Source organism: Panulirus ornatus, chromosome 35 (genome assembly GCF_036320965.1).
Source record: "Panulirus ornatus isolate Po-2019 chromosome 35, ASM3632096v1, whole genome shotgun sequence".
Classification (NCBI taxonomy): domain Eukaryota; kingdom Metazoa; phylum Arthropoda; class Malacostraca; order Decapoda; family Palinuridae; genus Panulirus; species Panulirus ornatus.
The window spans coordinates 12,618,428-12,638,976 of NC_092258.1; the positions used below are offsets into that span (position 1 = coordinate 12,618,428).

The window sequence follows — 20,549 nt, forward strand, 5'->3', positions numbered from 1 at the left end:
ACAGTTGAGTCTCAGGTCCACAATATCGACAGGTGGGTCTCAGGTCCACTGTATTGACAGTTGAGTCTCAGGTCCACAATATCGACAGGTGGGTCTCAGGTCTACTATATCGACAGGTGGGTCTCAGGTCCACTGTATCGATATATGGATCTTAGGTCCACTGTATTCCCAGCCTGAGAGACAAATCCTCTGAGAGCCGACTATAAGAAATTAAATCCTTTCAGCTTAGAAAGAGAAGATTAAGAGATAATTTAAATACAAGAATTCAAATCCATTAAAAGCTTCGGTGTTCCCGATCTAAAAAAGCTCCTTAAGGATGGATTCGTCTTATTCGTAAACTCATGAGCAAACGTTTCACATAGAATGAAGTGCGAAGTACCTTTTCGTGAACAGGATTGTTGATACATGGAAGTATTTACCGACTAGAGTAACGCAGCAGTACCTTAGACAAACATAGACTCGATAAATGTTTTGCTTCTAATCCCCGAATTGCGCTACTGGCTATTACGTTACTTAGCTATTACGAGAGGTCATTGTACTCCTGCCACACTGATCCGTGAGTCTCTCTTGTCTTCCGCTATGATAATCAGTCTCGTTATGACCCAGTGCTGTGTTGCTGTTTTTCACTTGTGTTCACTTATCGGGAAAGTCAGCTACGGCGTCGTCTGTATGGGAGAGGGAAGGAAAGGCACCAGAGCAGAGGCTGTTCGAGGTATCTTTGGCTAAAGACCAGAGAGACGTACTAGTGGGACAACAGGAGAGGTTGTCACACTTCCCTTTAATAACGAAATGTTCCGTCTCGCTACATAGTAATGGTATTTGCGGTGATTTCGAGCAGAGATGAAAGCTGAATGCGAGTCGAAGGCAAGGAGAGTTATCGAGGTACAATACTCCATGTCTCTTGCTTGAAGGACCTCCGAGCAGTAAATTTACGATCGAGCCATTGGCTAGCTAAAAAGAGCTAAAGGAAGAGGGGATGTACACTTCCATACCCGTATCAGTCACCTTTGCTATATGCTCAGCGGAGATGGCTATCATTGTGCATTACTCTGTACTGGAAGGCATCAAACACTCTTGTTCATTTTTCTCCTTCGAACCATCATACCCCTAACTCTCGTCCGCCTCTGAACTTAGCTACAGTAACCCCCTTCACCCCTGTGAGCTTTATGATAACACCCTAGCGTATTACAGGTGGACTGTCTCGTACGCGGAGACCCCGAGCCTGATAAGGCCCCTGGTGCCGGCATACAAGCACAAGACTGTGTCCACGCCTATAGACGAGGCAGACAACTACGACACGATATCCGACTTGCTGGGCTGCACCAACTACACCTTCTGGGTGTCGGCCGTCTCCCCGAAGGGCAAACCCGGCAGCACCAAGACAACCCGCGCTGCCATGGACGAGACTGGTGGGTCAACAGCCTTCTGGTGCATCTTGTAAATAATGATACGTTTCTGATGAACTTCTCCATTATTTCTTCCTTCACTTTCCCGGGTTAATTTCTTGTACTGTAAATATCTCTGGTGGCGAGTTATTTATAAGAGCCTAAACCACAAATCATATTTTATATTCCACTGTCACAACTACACGCATGAATCATCCATCCTCACACAGTCATAAACCATACATCACCTTCCAGTTCTTCAGCTATAAACCTGGCCTACCGTCCTCCTCCACTCGCCGGTAATCATGAACCATCTACCACCCGCCACAGATCCCACGCCGGTGGAGTCGATCACAGCCGTCAGTGTGGACACGAGCAGCGTGTCAGCGGTGTGGGAGCCAGCGAGGGTGGAGGAGTGCGTGGATCACTACCGTGTGTGTATAGAGGACGTGGTGAACCTGACCAAGACTTGCTATGACACCAAGGATAAGGAGAGAATCTTCTCGGTAGGATTCCATCCTTTACTGTGTTAGTTCTTGATGCTTATATGGTTTTCCAGTGACAAGCCGTTGTCATAGTTCTCGATGCGTCAGTATGTTGAGATAACTATATTCAGGAGGACAGTGAATACTTGGTCTTTCATCCTGTTGTTAACACCGAAGCGAATATCTGGATGACACTGAATACTGCAAGAGAACCCCCTCAGATGCGGGGAATATTTGAAGTCATTGCCAAATGATTTGTGTCACGATAAATGTTGGTCCAGAGTCATACATTCACACAGTGTGGACCTCTGGTTGAGAGATGCAGTTTGTTTTTTAAACAGTTCCAAAACCCCAGCTTCCCCTACTGCTGGAAGTTCACTCCACTGCTTAGCACCTTCACAGTGAAAAATAATCACCGTGAGATTTCCTTGATGTCTTACCATGAAATGTAGTGACGATGAAGGAAGGATCCTCCCAGCCACCTCTGCTGCTCCCAAGAACTGTCTCCCTCACGTACTGTACCAGGTGTCGGTGCGCCCTTGATCCTTCGTGGACATCCACACACCTTTACTAGCTCACCCTTCACTCTCCCTGCTTCACCTACCTGACCATTGCCCGCTTCATCAACACCATCCCTCACTCACTCACCACCTCTCTCTCTCTCTCTCTCTCTCTCTCTCTCTCTCTCTCTCTCTCTCTCTCTCTCTCTCTCTCTCTCTCTCTCTCTCTCCACTCCTAATCCTCTTTTTTTTACCTAATCTTAGGTAAATCTGATCTGGGAAGGTAGAGGTGCGGCCACTAGATGGGGGTTAGGTTGGAGAGAGAGAGAGAGAGAGAGAGAGAGAGAGAGAGAGAGAGAGAGAGAGAGAGGTCAGGTCGCGGGAGTCAGGTCAGAAGAATGATTTGATTTGTGCCGGTGTCTCCTGCAAATTCACTGTGCACCCTATGCTCATCCTGTGAGCGGTAGCACAAAAGGGTTACAGGGGGTCACAAAGGGTCTTACTCAGACCCCAGTGGGTCTGAGTAAGACACTGTCAGTTCAATAGGAGACCACCTGAAAACTGAGAGAGAGTTAGAGTAATAAAGTAGACAGAGACATGGAAGGTGGACTTTAACGTAAACAAATGCAAAGTAATGCACTGTACTGCCGAAAAAAAAAAAGATGTAAATCATGAATACAAAATTTACGGTAAACCACAACCAGAAGAAGAAAAGAACCTTGGAATGATTATCATCATTGACCTTAAATTCGGTACATAGTGTCTAGCTATATACAACACAGCCAAGAGGATAGTTGGATTCATAAGGAGAAGTAATGTTAAAGAGAGGATACGATGCTCTTAGACCTCATTTGGAACACGCTGTTCAATTCTGGTCACCAAACCCATCAAAGATGAGGAGAAATTAGACAGAATCCAGAGAAGAGCAACCTAAACAAATGCTCTCATTCAAATAGACCAATTGAGGAACTACTTAAAAGATTAGAATTATTCTCAAAAAAAATAAAAGCGAACACTCCGCCGTGACTTGACAGATCTCTTCAATATTCTCAACATTAACATACAAAAAGGTCCTTACTCTAGATAGAGAGTCTGGATGACCAGAATGATTGGTATGAAGTTTAAAGTAAGATACAACAGCAATATCGGCAAAAGCTTTTTCAGTTTGAGAGCAACTGAGCTCTGGGATACACCACCACCTCCAGATGAAGACAATGCGAGCCTATCAATACCTTCAGATCCAGGCAAAGCAAATATTTGATGTATCAGATCAGTAAACAAAAATACTTGTGTCCAGTTTTCCATTCATCATGTCTTTCCAGACTCCAGTCGCAGAGCAGATGTTGAATTAGTAAGGAAAGTTTTCCAGGACACTTTTTCCTGTATAATTTCCATAGCGATATGTTCTTCCCATACTGAATAGTTTTCTTTACTCATCTTTTTCTTGACGACAGTTGAGCCGGAGGGAAAGGTGGGTAAGGAAGTGCTTGATGCGTTGTTATTCTGTTTCCACCACAATTTTAAGGTCGCTACAACAGATAACCTCGCTATGTACCGTCTGGTCTGTTATCTGTTCTTCCCATGTACCTCACGCCCCTCTTCCCCTAGCCCCCCCCCCCCCTCTTCTTTATCTAAATTGGATGATTAAGAGAGGAAGAGGTTGTACAGAGGAAGGTACAGTGAAGGGGTTGGACAGGGGAAGGTACTGTGAAGGGGTTGGACAGGGGAAGGTACTGTGAAGGGGTTGGACAGGGGAAGGTACAGTGAAGGGGTTGGACAGGAGAAGGTACAGTGAAGGGGTTGGACAGGAGAAAGAACAGTGAAGGGGTTGGACAGGGGAAGGTACAGTGAAGGGGTTGGACAGGGGAAGATACAGTGGAGATACAGAAGATAGGTACAAAGGGTATGGTGTAGGTTGTACTGGAGTGTGTGGAGGAGTTGCTGGTGACTTATTGGTGCTTCATCTATATACCACCCTCTCTCCCTCCCTCCTCTCTAACCACGCCTCTTAATCCCTCCTCCTTCACCACACCTCTCCCTCACTTAACTTTCATCACGTCTCTCCCTCCCTCACCACGTCTGTCTCTCCCCTCCTCCAGGGTCTGGACGCCTGTGTGGAGTACGAGGTGACAGTCACGTCAGTGTCTCCCTCAGGGAGGCTCGGTGGCTTCGCCTACGACCTGGCCAAAACTGAAGACCTACGTGAGTACTGTGTCTATATTGACCTACTTATTATTACCTATTTGTATTGTACGAGGAGTTCTACCCTCCTTAGGGCTCCATCTCTTGAACCTTCTCTACTGTTAAACTGTATGGGAAGGAGTTCTACCCTCGTTAGGGCTCCATCTCTTGAACCTTCTCCACTATCATACAACACATCAAACATCTCTCTGCTGTCCACAGTCACAATTTCATCACTCAGTTTATTGCATTCATCCACCACTCTTACATTATAAAAGTACTTCTTAACATCTTTTGTAACAAGTTTCTTGCTTGATTTTATGTTCTCCAGTTGTTCTATATGTGCATCTTTCGAAGAACTGTTCACTGCTGATTTCTTCAAACTGGTTGAAAGACTTAAAGGTTGTGATTAGCGTCACACCTTACTCTTCTCTCTTCTTTGGTAGACAGACTTAAGTCATCTAATCTTTCCATGTAATTCATGTCTCTTAATTCTAGTACCCTTTTGGTTGCCCTTCTCCAAACATTCTTTATTAATCACGTATTTGCGCATTATTATGTGCAATAATCTAATTTGAGAAGCATAGCTCAGTTTTTGCCTAGCGTACGGCGTGGACAGCTTCCTCACCATTTGTTTATCCACGTTGCTGAAGCTTTTCTAATATTTGCCGGAAGAACTTTGTCCCCTCTACTACTCTCTTAAGATGGGACATTGGTGACAGGCTCGGGGCGAGGTTTCCACCCACGTTCATCTCGCACACACAGACTTGTGAAGCTTATTTTGAGACCTTTCACTGTATTCCGACCTCATTACCTGGCATTTACTCGAGTTGAATCTCTTAGACCAAGGATCAGACTCAGATCAACTTTGGAGCATGTCGTTGATCCCCTTATAGACAGTTATAATCCTCTTCGCTTTTTACCTCCCTTATGATCTTGGCTTCACCCACAAACTTCTTGAGGTAGGAATCCAGTCCCTCCGGCAACACATCAGTGTAGATCAAGAAGAGCAGTGGTACCTGAGTACAACCCCGTGACACGCCATTGGCAGCCTCAGCCTGTTTCGAAAAGGTTCCCCTCACATGCGTCCCCTGTCCATCAAAGTAGTCCTCCCTATATTCCTGCCTGAAGATCTAGGCTCTTTACGAGCCTCATACGAGGAACAGTGTCAAATGCTTTCTACCACTCCAGAATCGGAGCTCACTTTCTCGTGGAACTCTTATGTTCGTTGCATATCATCATCTTTCCCCGTAACCATGTTATCTCTGTCAGGTTGGTTCTCCTTTGCAAGAAATGATCGATTTTCTTTCTTATGATCTTTCCAATACTTTACAGAGCACATTCGTCAGGGAGACCACTTTGTATTTCAGCATATCCATCCGGTCTCATTTTCTTAAAGATACATTTCATGTCATTCTCCAGCGACATCTTGAACAACATTACACCTGGTCTGCCAAGTGAGGTATTGCCTCACATCTTCGGCACGTGTGGAGAAATTTCCATGGCCCGTATATGACTCACGACCCTATAGCCATGACCTGTTTATGACTCGCGACCCTATAACCATGACCCGTATATGACTCACGACCCTATAGTATTCTGTTTATCTTTTCTAGTTATTTCACCACTTTCTGAAACCTCTTCCCTTCCCTTTCTCACTAATGACAGGCAGTAATGTATTATTCCAGTGTGAAAATGTTTATGAACTTGTGTCACTCAGCTTCCCTTCATATCTTTACGTCATCCATCAGGACTTCCCTCTGAATCCCTTGCCCTCATTAGCTACTCTTTTGACTATCTGTTTCTGATGGATATATGGGAAGGTTTTGGATTGTATCCTGCTTTGTCCAAATATTCGTACAGTTTCTTTGTTCCTCTGTTCTTTTCCTGCTAAATTTGTTTCTACGTGTGTGTGTGTTTGTGTGTGTGTGTGTGTGTGTGTGTGTGTGTGTGTGTGTGTGTGTGTGTGTGTGTGTGTGTGTGTGTCTGACTGTCTGTCTGTTTGCCTGTCTGTCTGTCTGTCTTTGTATGTGGGCACGCATGAGTGCATGTGTACGTATATATTCTTATGGTTATAATATGTATGTTATAAAGCTGTGGGTTATAGATACACCTGTTATAGAGAGCAGAGTGTATAAGGCCGACAGACCTGTACGTGGCCAGTGCATGAGACCATTACCTCGCCGTCCACAGCCACCAGCGCGCCCACCAACCTGCAAGTGGCGGAGGTCACCTCACACTCGGCCACCGTCTCCTTTGGTCCGCCCGTGGAGAACCCCTGGTGTGTGATCGAGTACGACACCCGCTACATACTGCTGGATGAAATATCTTACCGCAAGGTTAGTAGTGTGAAATGACATGTGAACATGTAGGTGTTGTTCTCTACTACACAATAGCGTTGGATGATTATGTGTTGAGATGCCCTCATGGAAGCAAGAGCAGAGCAACAATTGCCGTGGTCAGAGCATTGCGTCATTCTAACTGGGCTCAGTACTCGGACGGGCAGAAACATACCACATTCATGTGGTTACAGCGACAAATGTCTCACGTGATTACTGAAATACATAAAGGTCATCCATAATACGTCCATCCAAACAGAATGATCAGATTATGAAATTCTGAGTTGCTAGTGGCTACAGTTCTCGTGTGACGAAGTCAGTGGCTTGCTGTGGTCTAGCTGACGGTGGGGCCAGTTAGTTCTTAGAGAAAGAAATTTGTTTTCTTGAAGAGCGAAAAGCCAGTAGTGAGGCGTGGATAAGTTTGGTGAAGTCTTGAAGTTAGATTGGAAGATCTGACATGTTGGATTACTCTAGACATGACTGGATCAGATAATCATATATAATCATGCAGAGTCGAACGCACACCAGACGTTAGAGCAATAACCACAAGAGGGCGAATCAGTTGTCATTTCGAAGCAACGGTTCGCAAGAGAATCATCTCCGACATCTGAACAGGACATTTACCCTCTCAGAGTCAGACTGAAAGATGTGTAACGTTATGTTCTCATGATAAATTCTGTGCTTGTACCAAGGATTATTGAGGGGTGGAAATACAGAGCCATCAGAGGAGGTGAGAGAGTTATGATGAGCTGCAGAAAGAGATGTTGCGGGGAACTGGGGCTCCAGAGGCGTCAGACGTAAGTAGGTCACGTATGACCAACGCACAATTCTTGCCTAAATTCTTACCTGTGAAACTGTGACGAAGCGAGACGTAGATCAAGTGAAAGATGGGACAGATTTGATAGACGTGGAGGAATGCAGTGTTGAGTCGTCAAGGTGTGAGTGAACGGGTGTTCATAGGAAATCGTCGATGCAAAGGAAGCAGAGGGTTGGAGACAGGGCAGTACTCTGTAGGATACCGCTGTGCATAGGGAGAGAGAGAGAGAGAGAGAGAGAGAGAGAGAGAGAGAGAGAGAGAGAGAGAGAGAGAGAGAGAGAGAGAGAAAGAGAGAGAGAGAGAGAGAGAGAGAGAGAGAGAGAGAGAGAGAGGCTGATCTCTCATAAAGTACAGGGAGAAGACGGCCAGGGCGGGGGATGGGGGATAATCACGAGAATGGAGATTGAGGTTGGACAGCCAAAGGAGCTTGTTGATTAGACACCAATGCCACACCGTGGCAGTAACTTTCCAGATATCAATACAAGATTTCCCCGGACTTTCTCAGGAAAGATGGCAAAGCATAAGTAAAATAGGCGGGAATATAGTCGTTGGGTCTCACCACCCGATAAGTATACTGACCATCAGAAAGAAGACTATAAGATTCAGCAAACATATGGAAATAAAAGTTAAAACGTAAGTGTAATGACATTGGAGACGATAAGTTGGCGGGATCAGGATGGTCACCCTCCCTCGGGATAGACTGTGCCATTGTATGTTTCCAGGAAGGAAAAGTTTTGGATTCTATGTAAACACAACAGACGAGCAAGCACGAGCGCCTTGTAGTCGCATTCCTTTCATAACACGAGGAGGAGTGCCGTCTGGTCCATATGCCTCTTGGGCTCAAAGATAAAATTGCCATTTGGACTGTACAGTAACAAGATGATAGGGAGGGGTAAGGGGACAACAAGAGGTGCGACAGAGGGTGAGGGAATAATGGATTCATCTCAGCTGGACTTCTGAGGGAGAAAGAGAGCTTAGGAAAAAGACTTTGTCAAGAGAAATAAGTGTGGTATCGTAGTCACGACAGTGTAGAATAACATGTTATTAAAGACACTTTTTCACTGACAGAAATATTCATCAGTGGTATAAGAAAAGGTACCGAACGTTCTTTGGATAAACGAAAGGTTGGGAGTGATTTCCAGTCAAAAAAAATTTTGGACGAGAGCTGAGGGAAGTGGAGATTTTTCGTCATCCAATACGCTGGTTTCCTTGACCACCTGTCATCAGAGCGGCAGTGGTTGATCCGTGGTCAGGAAGGAGAAATAATCTCAAGAGAAAGGTTTTTTGCCTCCGTTCCAGTAGTAGTAATAACCTTCACTACACGCTCAGCAGATACAACCATAGTCCACAGGGAGTTAATAATGTCTACAATGAAACTATTTTAATTCCTGCTTATCGTGAGGAGAGGAAGGGAACTAAGCGAGATTAAAGTGCCGTAAAAGGTACTTCCTGTGGACAACCAGAGGAGGAGGTGCAGAATATACAGACCTTTACATGAATCTGACCAGATGAACCAGTTGTCGGTGATAGTGATACTACGTGGCTATAACGGGAAGGATTACATACAGAAATAATGATCGAGAGTGTAGAGAAAGTGGTCGTGATGGTCCGGGATATGAGTCAGGGGTCTGACATGCTGCAGGTTATCAACCATGGAAAACGTGAGGCCTTCATCTCCTCCCACCACCTGGGCTAGTGTTCTGGCTGCCGCCAGTGTGTTACTCCTACTAGTATTCTAGCTTTTTATTGTTTCTGTTCCGTCCATCACCAGCATTCTGATTCCCCCCACTTCCATCATGGCGCTCCCACTGGCAGCCTCACTGTAACTGGCCTAGAGCCGTAGTCTGGTCACCTCTTTTAGATCGTTTTGATAGGGACGTGTTTGGAAGAGATTCTGCATGGCTATCTTCGACTCAGTACAGGGAAGAACACATAAAACGACAAATAAAAAAATAGATTTCACATTTGCAGGACATGTCCTCCTTCAAGTCAGAGGTGAGTGTGTACTTGGAACACACCCTGACTGGCCTGAATGCCTGTAGTAACTACGGAGTGTGGGTCAGAGCCGTCACCGCCTCAGGTTACACAAGCGATGAAGTTTACCAAAACTTCACTACCGTCGAGGACAGAACCTCGGCACCACGGGGGGTGAGCCACTCTGACCTAACGCAGAGCTCGGTCACTTTGAAGTGGTTCAAGCCAAAGGTAAGTCCCTCTCAGTTGTTAAATAGATTTCTTTTTATAATGAAATAATTAGAAACCTGGCATCGAAATAGTAACATTACAAGTTGACTGAGCCAACTACCATTCATGGTTACATGACTGAACGCATCAACCTCGTCTGGCTCCACAGATCAACCCTACATGTGCTGAAACGTACAAACTTGCATGGACGAGCCCCGCAGACTCTGGCAGCCAAGAATACACCTTCCCTGATCACCCAGCAGAAGTTGTGGTACGTAACAGGTCACAAAAGGTCACACATGCTTATTGGGAACTATTAGATAAATATGTTTTTTGTCAAATACCAATGGGTCATGAGTTTCATTATCTTATGTTCTTGGTAAAATTGAAAATATAGACTTCCGTGGTGGAGCCGTAAGCGTTCCTGAATGTGGTACATTCATAGGCCACCCAGGGACGAACACATAGGTTCAAATCCTAGTTGCGGCAATCTGTTACAGTCAATCCAGTACACCCACCTCTAGGGAGTTGTCGATAAAATGGGTACCTGGCTCAGACTAAGATAAGGGAAAGAGTGATTTGGGAATGTCTTCGGAGTAAATTCAGGGGTTGGTGAGAGGACAAGAGCAAAGGAAGGAGTAGCACTACTGAAGTAGGAGTTGTGGGAGTATGTGATAGTGTAAGAAAGTAAGCTGTAGACTGATATGGGTAAAACTGAAAGTGGATGGAGAGAGATGGGTGATTATTGGTGCCTATGCACCTGGTCATGAGAAGAAAAATCATGAGAGACAAGTGTTTTGGGAGCAGCTGAGTGGGTGTGTTAGCAGCTTTGATGCACGAGACCGGGTTATAATGATGGGCGATTTCAGTGCAAAGATGAGTAATGTGGCATTTGAGGGTATAATCGGTGTACATGGGGTGTTCAGCGTTGTAAATGGAAATGGTCAAGATCTTGTAGATTTTTGTGCTAGTGATTGGGAATACCTGGCTTGTGTATGCAAGTAGGGGAGATGCCCAGAGAGCGTTATTGGATTACGTGTTAATTGATAGGCGTGTGAAAGAGAGATTTTTGGATGTTAACGTGCTGAGAGGGGCAACTGAAGGGATGTCTGATCATTATCTTGTGGAGGCGAAGGTGAAGATTTGTAGAGGTTTTCAGAAAAGACGAGAGAATGTTGGGGTGAAGAGAGTGGTGAGAGTAAGTGAGCTTGGAAAGGAGACTTGTGTGAGGAAATACCAGGAGATATTGAGTGCAGAATGGAAAAACATGAGAGCAAATGACGTAAGGGGAGTGGGGAAGGAATGGGATGTATATAGGGAAGCGGTGATGGCTCGCGCAAAAGATGCTTGTGGCATGAGAAAGGTGGGAGGTGGGCAGATTAGAAAGGGTAGTGAGTGGTGGGATGAAGAAGTAAGATTGTTAGTGAAAGAGAAAAGAGAGGCGTTTGGACGAGTTTTGCAGGGAAGTAGTGCGAATGACTGGGAGATGTAGAAAAGAAGGAGGCAGGAGGTCAAGAGAAAAGTGCGAGTTGATAAAGAGGACAAATGAGAGTTGGGTGACTGAGTACCATTAAATTTTAGGGAGAAGAAAAAGATGTTTTGGAAGGAGGTAAATAAAGGGCGTAAGACAAGAGAACAAATGGGAACATCGGTGAAGAGGGATAATGAGGAGTTAATAACAAGTAGTGATGAAGTGAAAAGGAGATGGAGTGAGTATTTTGAAGGTTTGTTTAATGTGTTTGTTGATAGAGTGGCAAATATAGGGTGTTTTGGTCGAGGCGGTGTGCGAATTGAGAGGGTCAGGGAGAATGGTTTGGTAAAGAGAAAAGAAGTAGTGAAAGCTGCGAAAGATGAAAGACGGCAAGGTGGCAGGTTTGGATGATATTGCTGTAGAATTCATTAAAAAAGGGGGTGACTGTGTTGTTGACTGGTTGGTATGGATATTCAATGTATGTATGGTTCATGGTGAAGTGCCTAAGGATTGGCGGAATATATGCATAGTGCTCTCGTACAAAGGCAAGAGGGATAAAGGTAAATGTTCAAATTAAAGAAGTATAATTTTGTTACGTATTCCTGGGAAATCATATGGGAGGATATTGATTGATGGTAAAGGCATGTACAGAGCATCAGATTAGGGAAGAGCAGTGTGGTTTCAAAAGTGGTAGAGGATGTGTGGATCAGGTGTTTGCTTTGAAGAATGGATGAGAAATACTTAGAAAAACAGATGGATTTGTATGTAGCATTTATGGATGTGGAGAACGCATTTGAGAGTTGGTAGAGATGCTTTGTGGAAGGTATTAAGAGTATATGGTGTGGGAGGTAAGTTGCTAGAAGCAGTGAAAAGTTTTTATCAAGGATGTAAGGCATGTGTATGAGTAGGAAGAGAGGAAAGTAATTGGTTATCAGTGAATGTCGGTTTGCGGCAGGGGTGCATGAAGTTTCAATGGTTGTTTAATTTGTTTATGGATGGGGTTGTTAGGGAGGTAAATGCAAGAGTTTTAGAGAGAGGGACAAGTATGCAGTCTGTTGTAGATGACAGGGCCTGGGAAGCGAGTCAGTTGTTGTTCACTGATGATACAGCGCTGGTGGCTGATTCGGGTGAGAAATTGCAGAATTTGGTGACTGAGTTTGGTAAAGTGTGTGAAAGAAGAAAGCTGAGAATAAATGTGATTAAGAGCAAGGTTATTAGGTTCAGTAGGGTTGAGGGACAAGTTAATTGGGAGGTAAGTTTGAATGGAGAAAAACTGTAGGAAGTGAAGTGTTTTAGATATCTGGGAGTGGATTTAGCAGTGGATGGAACCATGGACACGGAAGAGTCACAGGATGGGGGAAGGGGCGAAGGTTCTGGGAGCGTTGAAGAATGTGTGGAAGGCGAGAACGTTATCTTGTAGAGCAAAAGTGGGTACGTTTGAAGGAATAATGTTTCCAACAATGTTATACGGTTGCGAGGCATGGATGTGTGGAGGAGGGTGGATGTGTTGGAAATGAAATATTTTAGGACAATATGTGGTGTGAGGTGGTTTGTTCAAGTAAATAATGAAAGGGTAAGAGATATGTGTGGTAATAAAAAGAGTGTGGTTGAGAGAGCAGAAGAGGGTGTATTAAAATGGTTTGGTCACATGGAGAGAATGAGTGAGGAAAGATTAACAAAGAGGATATATGTGTCAGAGGTGAAGGGAATGAGAAGTGGGAGACCAAATTGGAGGTGGAAGGATGGAGTGAAAAAGATTTTGGGTGATCGGGGCCTGAACATAACAGGAGGGTGAAAGACAAGCAAGGAACAGAGTGAATTGGAACGATGTGGTATACCAGGGTCCACGTGCTGTCAATGGATTGAACCAGGGCATGTGAAGTGTCTGGGATAAACCATGGAAAGTTTTGTGGGGCCTGGATGTGGAAAGGGAGCTGTGGTTTTGGTGCATTACACATGACAGCTACAGACTGAGTGTGAACAAACGTGGCCTTTGTTGTCTTTTCCTGGTACTACCTTGTGCGCTTGGTGGGGGTGCTGTTTTTCTTGTGTGGCGGGGTGGCAACGGGATTGAATGAAGGCAACAAGTATGACTATGTACATGTGTATATATGTATATGTCTGTGTATGTATGTGTATGTATACATTGAAATGTATAGGTATGCATATGTGCGTGTGTGGGCGTTCATGTATATACATGTATATGTGAGTGGGTTGGGCCGTTCTTTCATCTGTTTCCTTGCACTACCTGAGCTGAAAACAAGACTTCTGTGACTTTGTTCACAACAAAATGGAATCTTTGATGAATGATAGTTCCATCTAGAGTATGACAAACCTGTTCAAAGCCTCAATGGGCTTATGATAGCTCTCGGTGACTTGGAGACAACAGATTTTCCTTGTCGAACCCCAGAAAGAGCATTGTAAAGTTCTTATGGTATATTTATTAGAGTATCTTCATCTCTTACAGGGAAGATTTGAACGCCCATTATCAACTCTTGGCTAGTACTGCTAATGTTCTGTGCATTACTTACATATCTTATTGTTTTTAACCCAACAGACTCTACTTGGTAACAAGTCACAATTCTTCAAACTAGAACATTTTCAGTAAATTCATTAAAAGCAAAATTCTTAGTCTGCTGGTGAACCAAGCAAACCTGAAGGGTAAAACCTAAAGATTCCTACTCATGTGATGCTTCTTTTAGGAAAAAACAAAACAGATTTCACGCAACCAATATAAAACACCTGGAAACAACACAGACTAACCTAACTCCCACAGGCTTCTCTTTTAAACTCTGAACTTTCAGAAAGCCATTAAAACTTACCAACACTACCACTTCAGTGATCTTAATCTTGTTAAGAGGACGAACATTAGATTGGCTGGAAGTCAGTTGCTAAGTTTATGCCAGAAGTCATTGATCTGAAATAATAAACATTTGGTTCACACATTTCTTTAAAGAGTATTGTGAAAACTCTGGAGGCTCCACATTCTATAACAAAACTACCCTTTTCTCCACCAAGACACTTCTTACAGTATAAAAAAGAAACTGCTGTATCATGAATGAACCCCAGAAAAACTTTAGGACCAAAACCAACTGGTTAACCCTGGTTTTAGATGGCCTACAGAGGTATTTTTGGCCTCCTTGGTAATGAACCTGTGTCCTTTCTCATGCATCTAGATTCCTGATGATGAGTGCAAAAATGTCTTCTAAACTGAAAAGACATCAATTATTTGAATCTATTCTGTCACTTCTGAAACCACACTGTCCCATGCCAATCTGATGCTCTCTACACATCTTCATCCTCTCAGTCACTACCTTCCCATACGACTTGCCAGATACAGTCAACTTATACCTCTGTAGTTTGAACGATTAACTTACCCCCCTTGCCTTTGTACAGTGGCACTAAACATGCATTCCTTCTGTACTCATTATGATCCATGCATACAGTGAAGATCCTTACCAACAAATCAACTAAACTCAACTGCAATACCATCCACTCCCCCCACCTTGCCATATTTCCTCTTATGGAAGGCTTTCACCACCTCTTCTTTCTTCACCAAACCACTCTCCATGACTCTTACTTTGCATACCACCCCAATCAAAACACCCTACACCTGTCACTCTATCATCAAACACATTCAAGATTCCTTCAAAATACTCACACCCCTCAGTTCATCACTACCTATTATCACATCCCCTTTTGCTCCCTTCACCGATGTTCCTATCTGTTCTCTAGTTTTTCGCATATCTTTAACCTCCTTCAAGTTTCATTTGCCCTTTTTTCCAATCCCTGCACCTTCCTCTTGACCTCCTGCCAATCATTTGCACTCCTTCCCTATAAGTACTGCCCAAATGCCTCTCTTTTTCTCTTTCACTAGCAACTGTTCTTCATCCCACCACTCTTTCTAATCCGCCCACCTCCCACCTTTCTCATTTTGCATGCATCTCTCGCACATGCCATCAGTGTTTCCCTATATACCTCACATTCCTCATTCACTCCCTTTTGCCAATATACACTCAATCTCACATGGTATTTCTTCAAAAAAAAAAAAAAAAGTCTCATTCCTAAGCTCACTATCATCACTCTCTTCTCACTGACATTGTTTCCTCTTTTCTGAAAATCACTACAAATCTTCATCATCACCTCCACAAGACATCCCATCAGCAGCCCTTCTCAACAAATCTGCATCCAAAAGTCTCTTTTACATGCATATAAGTATGTAACCCAGTAATGCCCACTGATCATCTCTCCTACTCACCTACATATATGTGTGTCTGTTTCTTTTTAAGTCGTTTCCCAATCACCAGTTCTTTTTCAGCATAGCTCTACAAGCTGTTCACCATTTCTGTTCATAGTATTGAATACCCTATGCCTGCAGTCATACCCTCAACTGCCACATTACTCACCTTCGCATTTAAATTACTCATCACCAACACCCGGTCTCTTAAATCAAAACTGCTGACACACTCACTCACCTGCTCCTAAAACACTTGCTTCTCATGATCTTTCTTTTCATGGCCAGGTACGTAAGCAGCAGGAATCACCCATCTCTCACATCCTCTTTCATTTTCACCCATGTCAGTCTATAATTCATTCGTTAACACTCTCATACACACTCCTATAACTCCTGCTTTAGGAGTATTGCTAATCCTTCCTTAGCTCTTGTCCTCTCAACCCCCGACTTTAAACATATTTCCATTGAACTATGTTTCACTCAAGAGTTAAATCATCCAGATTTCTTCCCCAAAACACACTACCTATCTCTCTTCTCATCTTGGTTACATACACACACATTTAGACACCCCAGCCTGAGAATTCCAGGAGGATGAGCACTCAGTTCTTGGCTCCTTCTTGTGTTCCATCTTCAGAAAATGAAATACAAAAGAGGGGGTACAGCTCCCCACTCCTGTCCCTTTTAGTTCCCTTCTATAAAATGCAGGGAACGTGGAATTTTTTTCTCCCCTGACCCAAGGGGGTGGAGGGGGGATCCTCCCTTCCTTATTTTACTTTTCCAAAGGAAGGAACAGAAACAAGGGCCATGTGAGGATTTTTCCCGCTGAGGCTCAGTCAACTGTTTTTTTTTTTTTTTTTTTTTTCCAAAAGAAGGAACAGAGAAGAGGTCCAGGTGAGGATATTCCCTCAAAGGCCCAGTCTTAACGCTACCTCGCTATCGCGGGAAATAGCAAATAGTATGAAAAAAAAAATATATATATATATATATATATATATATATACATATTTTTTTTTTCAAACTATTTGCCATTTCCCGTGTTAGCGAGGTAGCGTTAAGAACAGAGGACTGGGCCATTGAGGGAATATCCTCACCTGGCCCCCTTCTCTGTTCCATCTTTTGGAAAATTAAAAAAAATTGAGAGGGGAGGATTTCCAGCCCCCCGCTCCCTCCCCTTTTAGTCGCCTTCTACGACACGCAGGGAATACGTGGGAAGTATTCTTTCTCCCCTATCCTCACGGATAATATATATATATATATATATATATATTCGTCAGTTTCCTTGCGCTACCTCGCAAACGCGGGAGACAGCGACAAAGTATAATAAAAAAAAATAATATATATATATATATATATATATATATATATATATATATATATATATTTTTTTTTTTTTTTTTCTTTGTCGCTGTCTCCCGCGTTTGTGAGGTAGCGCAAGGAAACAGACGAAAGAAATGGCCCAACCCACCCCCCTACACATGCCTTGATTCAACCCACTGACAGCACGTCAACCCCGGTATACCACATCGCTCCAATTCACTCTATTCTTTGCCCTCCTTTCACCCTCCTGCATGTTCAGGCCCCGATCACACAAAATCTTTTTCACTCCATCTTTCCACCTCCAATTTGGTCTCCCTCTTCTCCTCGTTCCCTCCACCTCCGACACATATATCCTCTTGGTCAATCTTTCCTCACTCATTCTCTCCATGTGACCAAACCATTTCAAAACACCCTCTTCTGCTCTCTCAACCACGCTCTTTTTATTTCCACACATCTCTCTTACCCTTACGTTACTTACTCGATCAAACCACCTCACACCACACATTGTCCTCAAACATCTCATTTCCAGCACATCCATCCTCCTGCGCACAACTCTATCCATAGTCCACGCCTCGCAACCATACAACATTGTTGGAACCACTATTCCTTCAAACATACCCATTTTTGCTTTCCGAGATAATGTTCTCGACTTCCACACATTCTTCAAGGCTCCCAGAATTTTCGCCCCCTCCCCCACCCTATGATCCACTTCCACTTCCATGGTTCCATCTGCTGCCAGATCCACTCCCAGATATCTAAAACACTTCACTTCCTCCAGTTTTTCTCCATTCAAACTCACCTCCCAATTGAATTGACCCTCAACCCTACTGTACCTAATAACCTTGCTCTTATTCACATTTACTCTTAACTTTCTTCTTTCACACACTTTACCAAACTCAGTCACCAGCTTCTGCAGTTTCTCACATGAATCAGCCACCAGCGCTGTATCATCAGCGAACAACAACTGACTCACTTCCCAAGCTCTCTCATCCCCAACAGACTTCATACTTGCCCCTCTTTCCAAAACTCTTGCATTCACCTCCCTAACAACCCCATCCATAAACAAATTAAACAACCATGGAGACATCACACACCCCTGCCGCAAACCTACATTCACTGAGAACCAATCACTTTCCTCTCTTCCTACACGTACACATGCCTTACATCCTCGATAAAAACTTTTCACTGCTTCTAACAACTTGCCTCCCACACCATATATTCTTAATACCTTCCACAGAGCATATATATATATATATATATATATATATATATATATATATATATATATATATATATATATATAAACATATATCTTATTATTATACTTAGTCGCTGTCTCCCGCATTGGTGAGGTAGTGCAAGGAAACACACGAAAGAATGGTCCAACCAACCCACATACACATGTATATACATACACATCCATACATGCACATATACATACCTATGCATTTCAACATATACATACATACACATACACAGACATATGCATATATACACATGTACATAATTCATACTTGCTGCTTTTATTCATTCCCGTCGCCAACCCGCCACATATGAAATGACAACCCCCTTCCCCCGCATGCACGCAAGGTAGCTCTAGGAAACGACAACAAAGGCCACATTCGTTCACACTCAGTCTCTAGCTGTCATGTATAATGCCCCAAACCCACAGCTCCCTTTCCACAACCAGGCCCCACAAACCTTTTCATGGTTTACCCCAGACGCTTCTCGTGCCCTAGTTCAATCCATTGACAGCACGTTGACTCTGGTATACCACATCGTTCCAATTCACTCTATTCCTTGCACGCCTTTCACCCTCCTGCATATTCAGGCCCCAATCGCTCAAAATCTTTTTCACTCCATCTTTCCACTTCCAATTTGGTCTCCCACTTCTCCTCGTTCCCTCCACCTCTGACACATATATCCTCTTTGTCAATCTTTCCTCACTCATTCTCTCCATGTGAACAAACCATTTCAAAACACCCTCTTCTACTCTCTCAACCACACTCTTTTTATTGCCACACATCTCTCTTACCTTTTCATTACTTACTCGATCAAACCACCTCACACCACAAATTGTCCTCAAACATCTCATTTCCAAAACATCCACCCTCCTCCGCACAACTCTATCTATAGCCCATGCCTCACAGCCATATAACATTGTTGGAACCACTATTCCTTCAAACATACCCATTTTTGCTTTCCGAGATAATGTTCTCGCCTTTCACACATTTTTCAACACTCCCAGAACTTTCGCCCCCTCCCCCACCCTGTGACTCGCTTCCACTTCCATGGTTCCATCCGCTGCCAAATTCACTCCCAGATATCTAAAACACTTCACTTCCTCCAGTTTTTATCCATTCAGACTTACCTCTCGATTGACTTGTCCCTCAGCAATACTGTACCTAATAACCTTGCTCTTATTCACTTTACACTCAGCTTACTTCCTTCACACACTTTACCAAACTCACTCACCAGCTTCTGCAGTTTCTCACCCGAATCAGCCACCAGCGCTGCATCATCAGCGAACAACAACTGACTCACTTTATTGTTATACTTAATCGCCGTCTACCGCATTAGCAAGGTAGTGCAAGGAAACAGACGAAAGAATGACCCAACCCACCAACATACACATGTATATACATAGACGCCCACACACACATATATACATACCTATACATTTCAACGTATACATTTATATACGTACACAGGCAAAGGGGATAACTGTGAGTTCAAATTACAAAGTTTGTTGAGCATTCCTGGGAAATTACATGGGAGGGTACTGATTAAGAGTGTGAAGGGATGTACAGAGCATCAGATTGAGGAAGAGCATTGTGGTTTCAGAAGTGGTAGAGGATGTGTGGATCAGGTGTTTGCTTTGAAAAATTTGAAAAATGTATGAGAAATACTTAGGAAAACAAATGAATTTGTATGTGGCATTTATGGATCTGGAGAACGCATTTGAGAGTTGATAGGGATGTTCTATGGAAGGCATTAAGAGTATATGGTGTGGGAGGTAAGTTGCTGGAAGCAGTGAAAAGTTTTTATCGAGGATGTAAGGCATGTGTACGAGTAGGAAGAGAGGAAAGTGATTGATTCCCAGTGAATGTCGGTTTGCGGCAGGGGTGCGTGATGTCTCCTTGGTTGTTTAATTTGTTTACGGATGGAGTTGTTAGGGAGGTAAATGCAAGAGTTTTGGAGATATGGGCAGGTATGCAGTCTGCTGTCAAAGTGAGTCAGTTGTTGTTTGTTGATGATACAGCGCTGGTGGCTGATTCGGGTGAGAAACTGCAGAAGCTGGTGACTGAGTTTGATAAAGAGTTTGAAAGAAGAAAGCTGAGAGTAAATGTGAATAGGAGAAAGGTTATTAGCTTCAAAGGGTTGAGGGACAAGTCAATTGGGAGGTAAGTTTGAATGGAGAAAAACTGGAGGGAGTTAAATGTTTTACATATCCGGGAGTGGAAATGGCAGTGGATGGAACCATGGAGCAGAAGTAAATAACAGGGTGGGGGAAGGGGCGAAGGTTCTGGGAGTGTTGAAGAATGTGTGGAAGGCGAGAACATTATCTTGGAAAGCAAAAATGGGTATGTCTGAAGGAATAGTGGTTCCAACAAGGTTATATGGTTGCAAGGCATG

At 43.6% G+C, this 20,549-nt stretch overlaps 1 protein-coding gene across 4 annotated transcripts in view; it reads left to right on the plus strand.

The window, feature by feature from the left end:
• The window catches only part of LOC139760165 (uncharacterized), a 106,007-nt gene that overhangs the window by 65,036 nt on the left and 20,422 nt on the right, over window positions 1-20,549 (plus strand). For all 4 annotated transcript variants that reach the window (XM_071683077.1, XM_071683080.1, XM_071683078.1 and 1 more), the window contains exons 25-30: window positions 1,192-1,409; window positions 1,716-1,891; window positions 4,470-4,572; window positions 6,745-6,890; window positions 9,679-9,912; window positions 10,061-10,162. In XM_071683077.1, coding sequence (XP_071539178.1) covers window positions 1,192-1,409; window positions 1,716-1,891; window positions 4,470-4,572; window positions 6,745-6,890; window positions 9,679-9,912; window positions 10,061-10,162 — 979 coding nt within the window. The remainder of the gene's footprint in view (window positions 1-1,191; window positions 1,410-1,715; window positions 1,892-4,469; window positions 4,573-6,744; window positions 6,891-9,678; window positions 9,913-10,060; window positions 10,163-20,549) is intronic.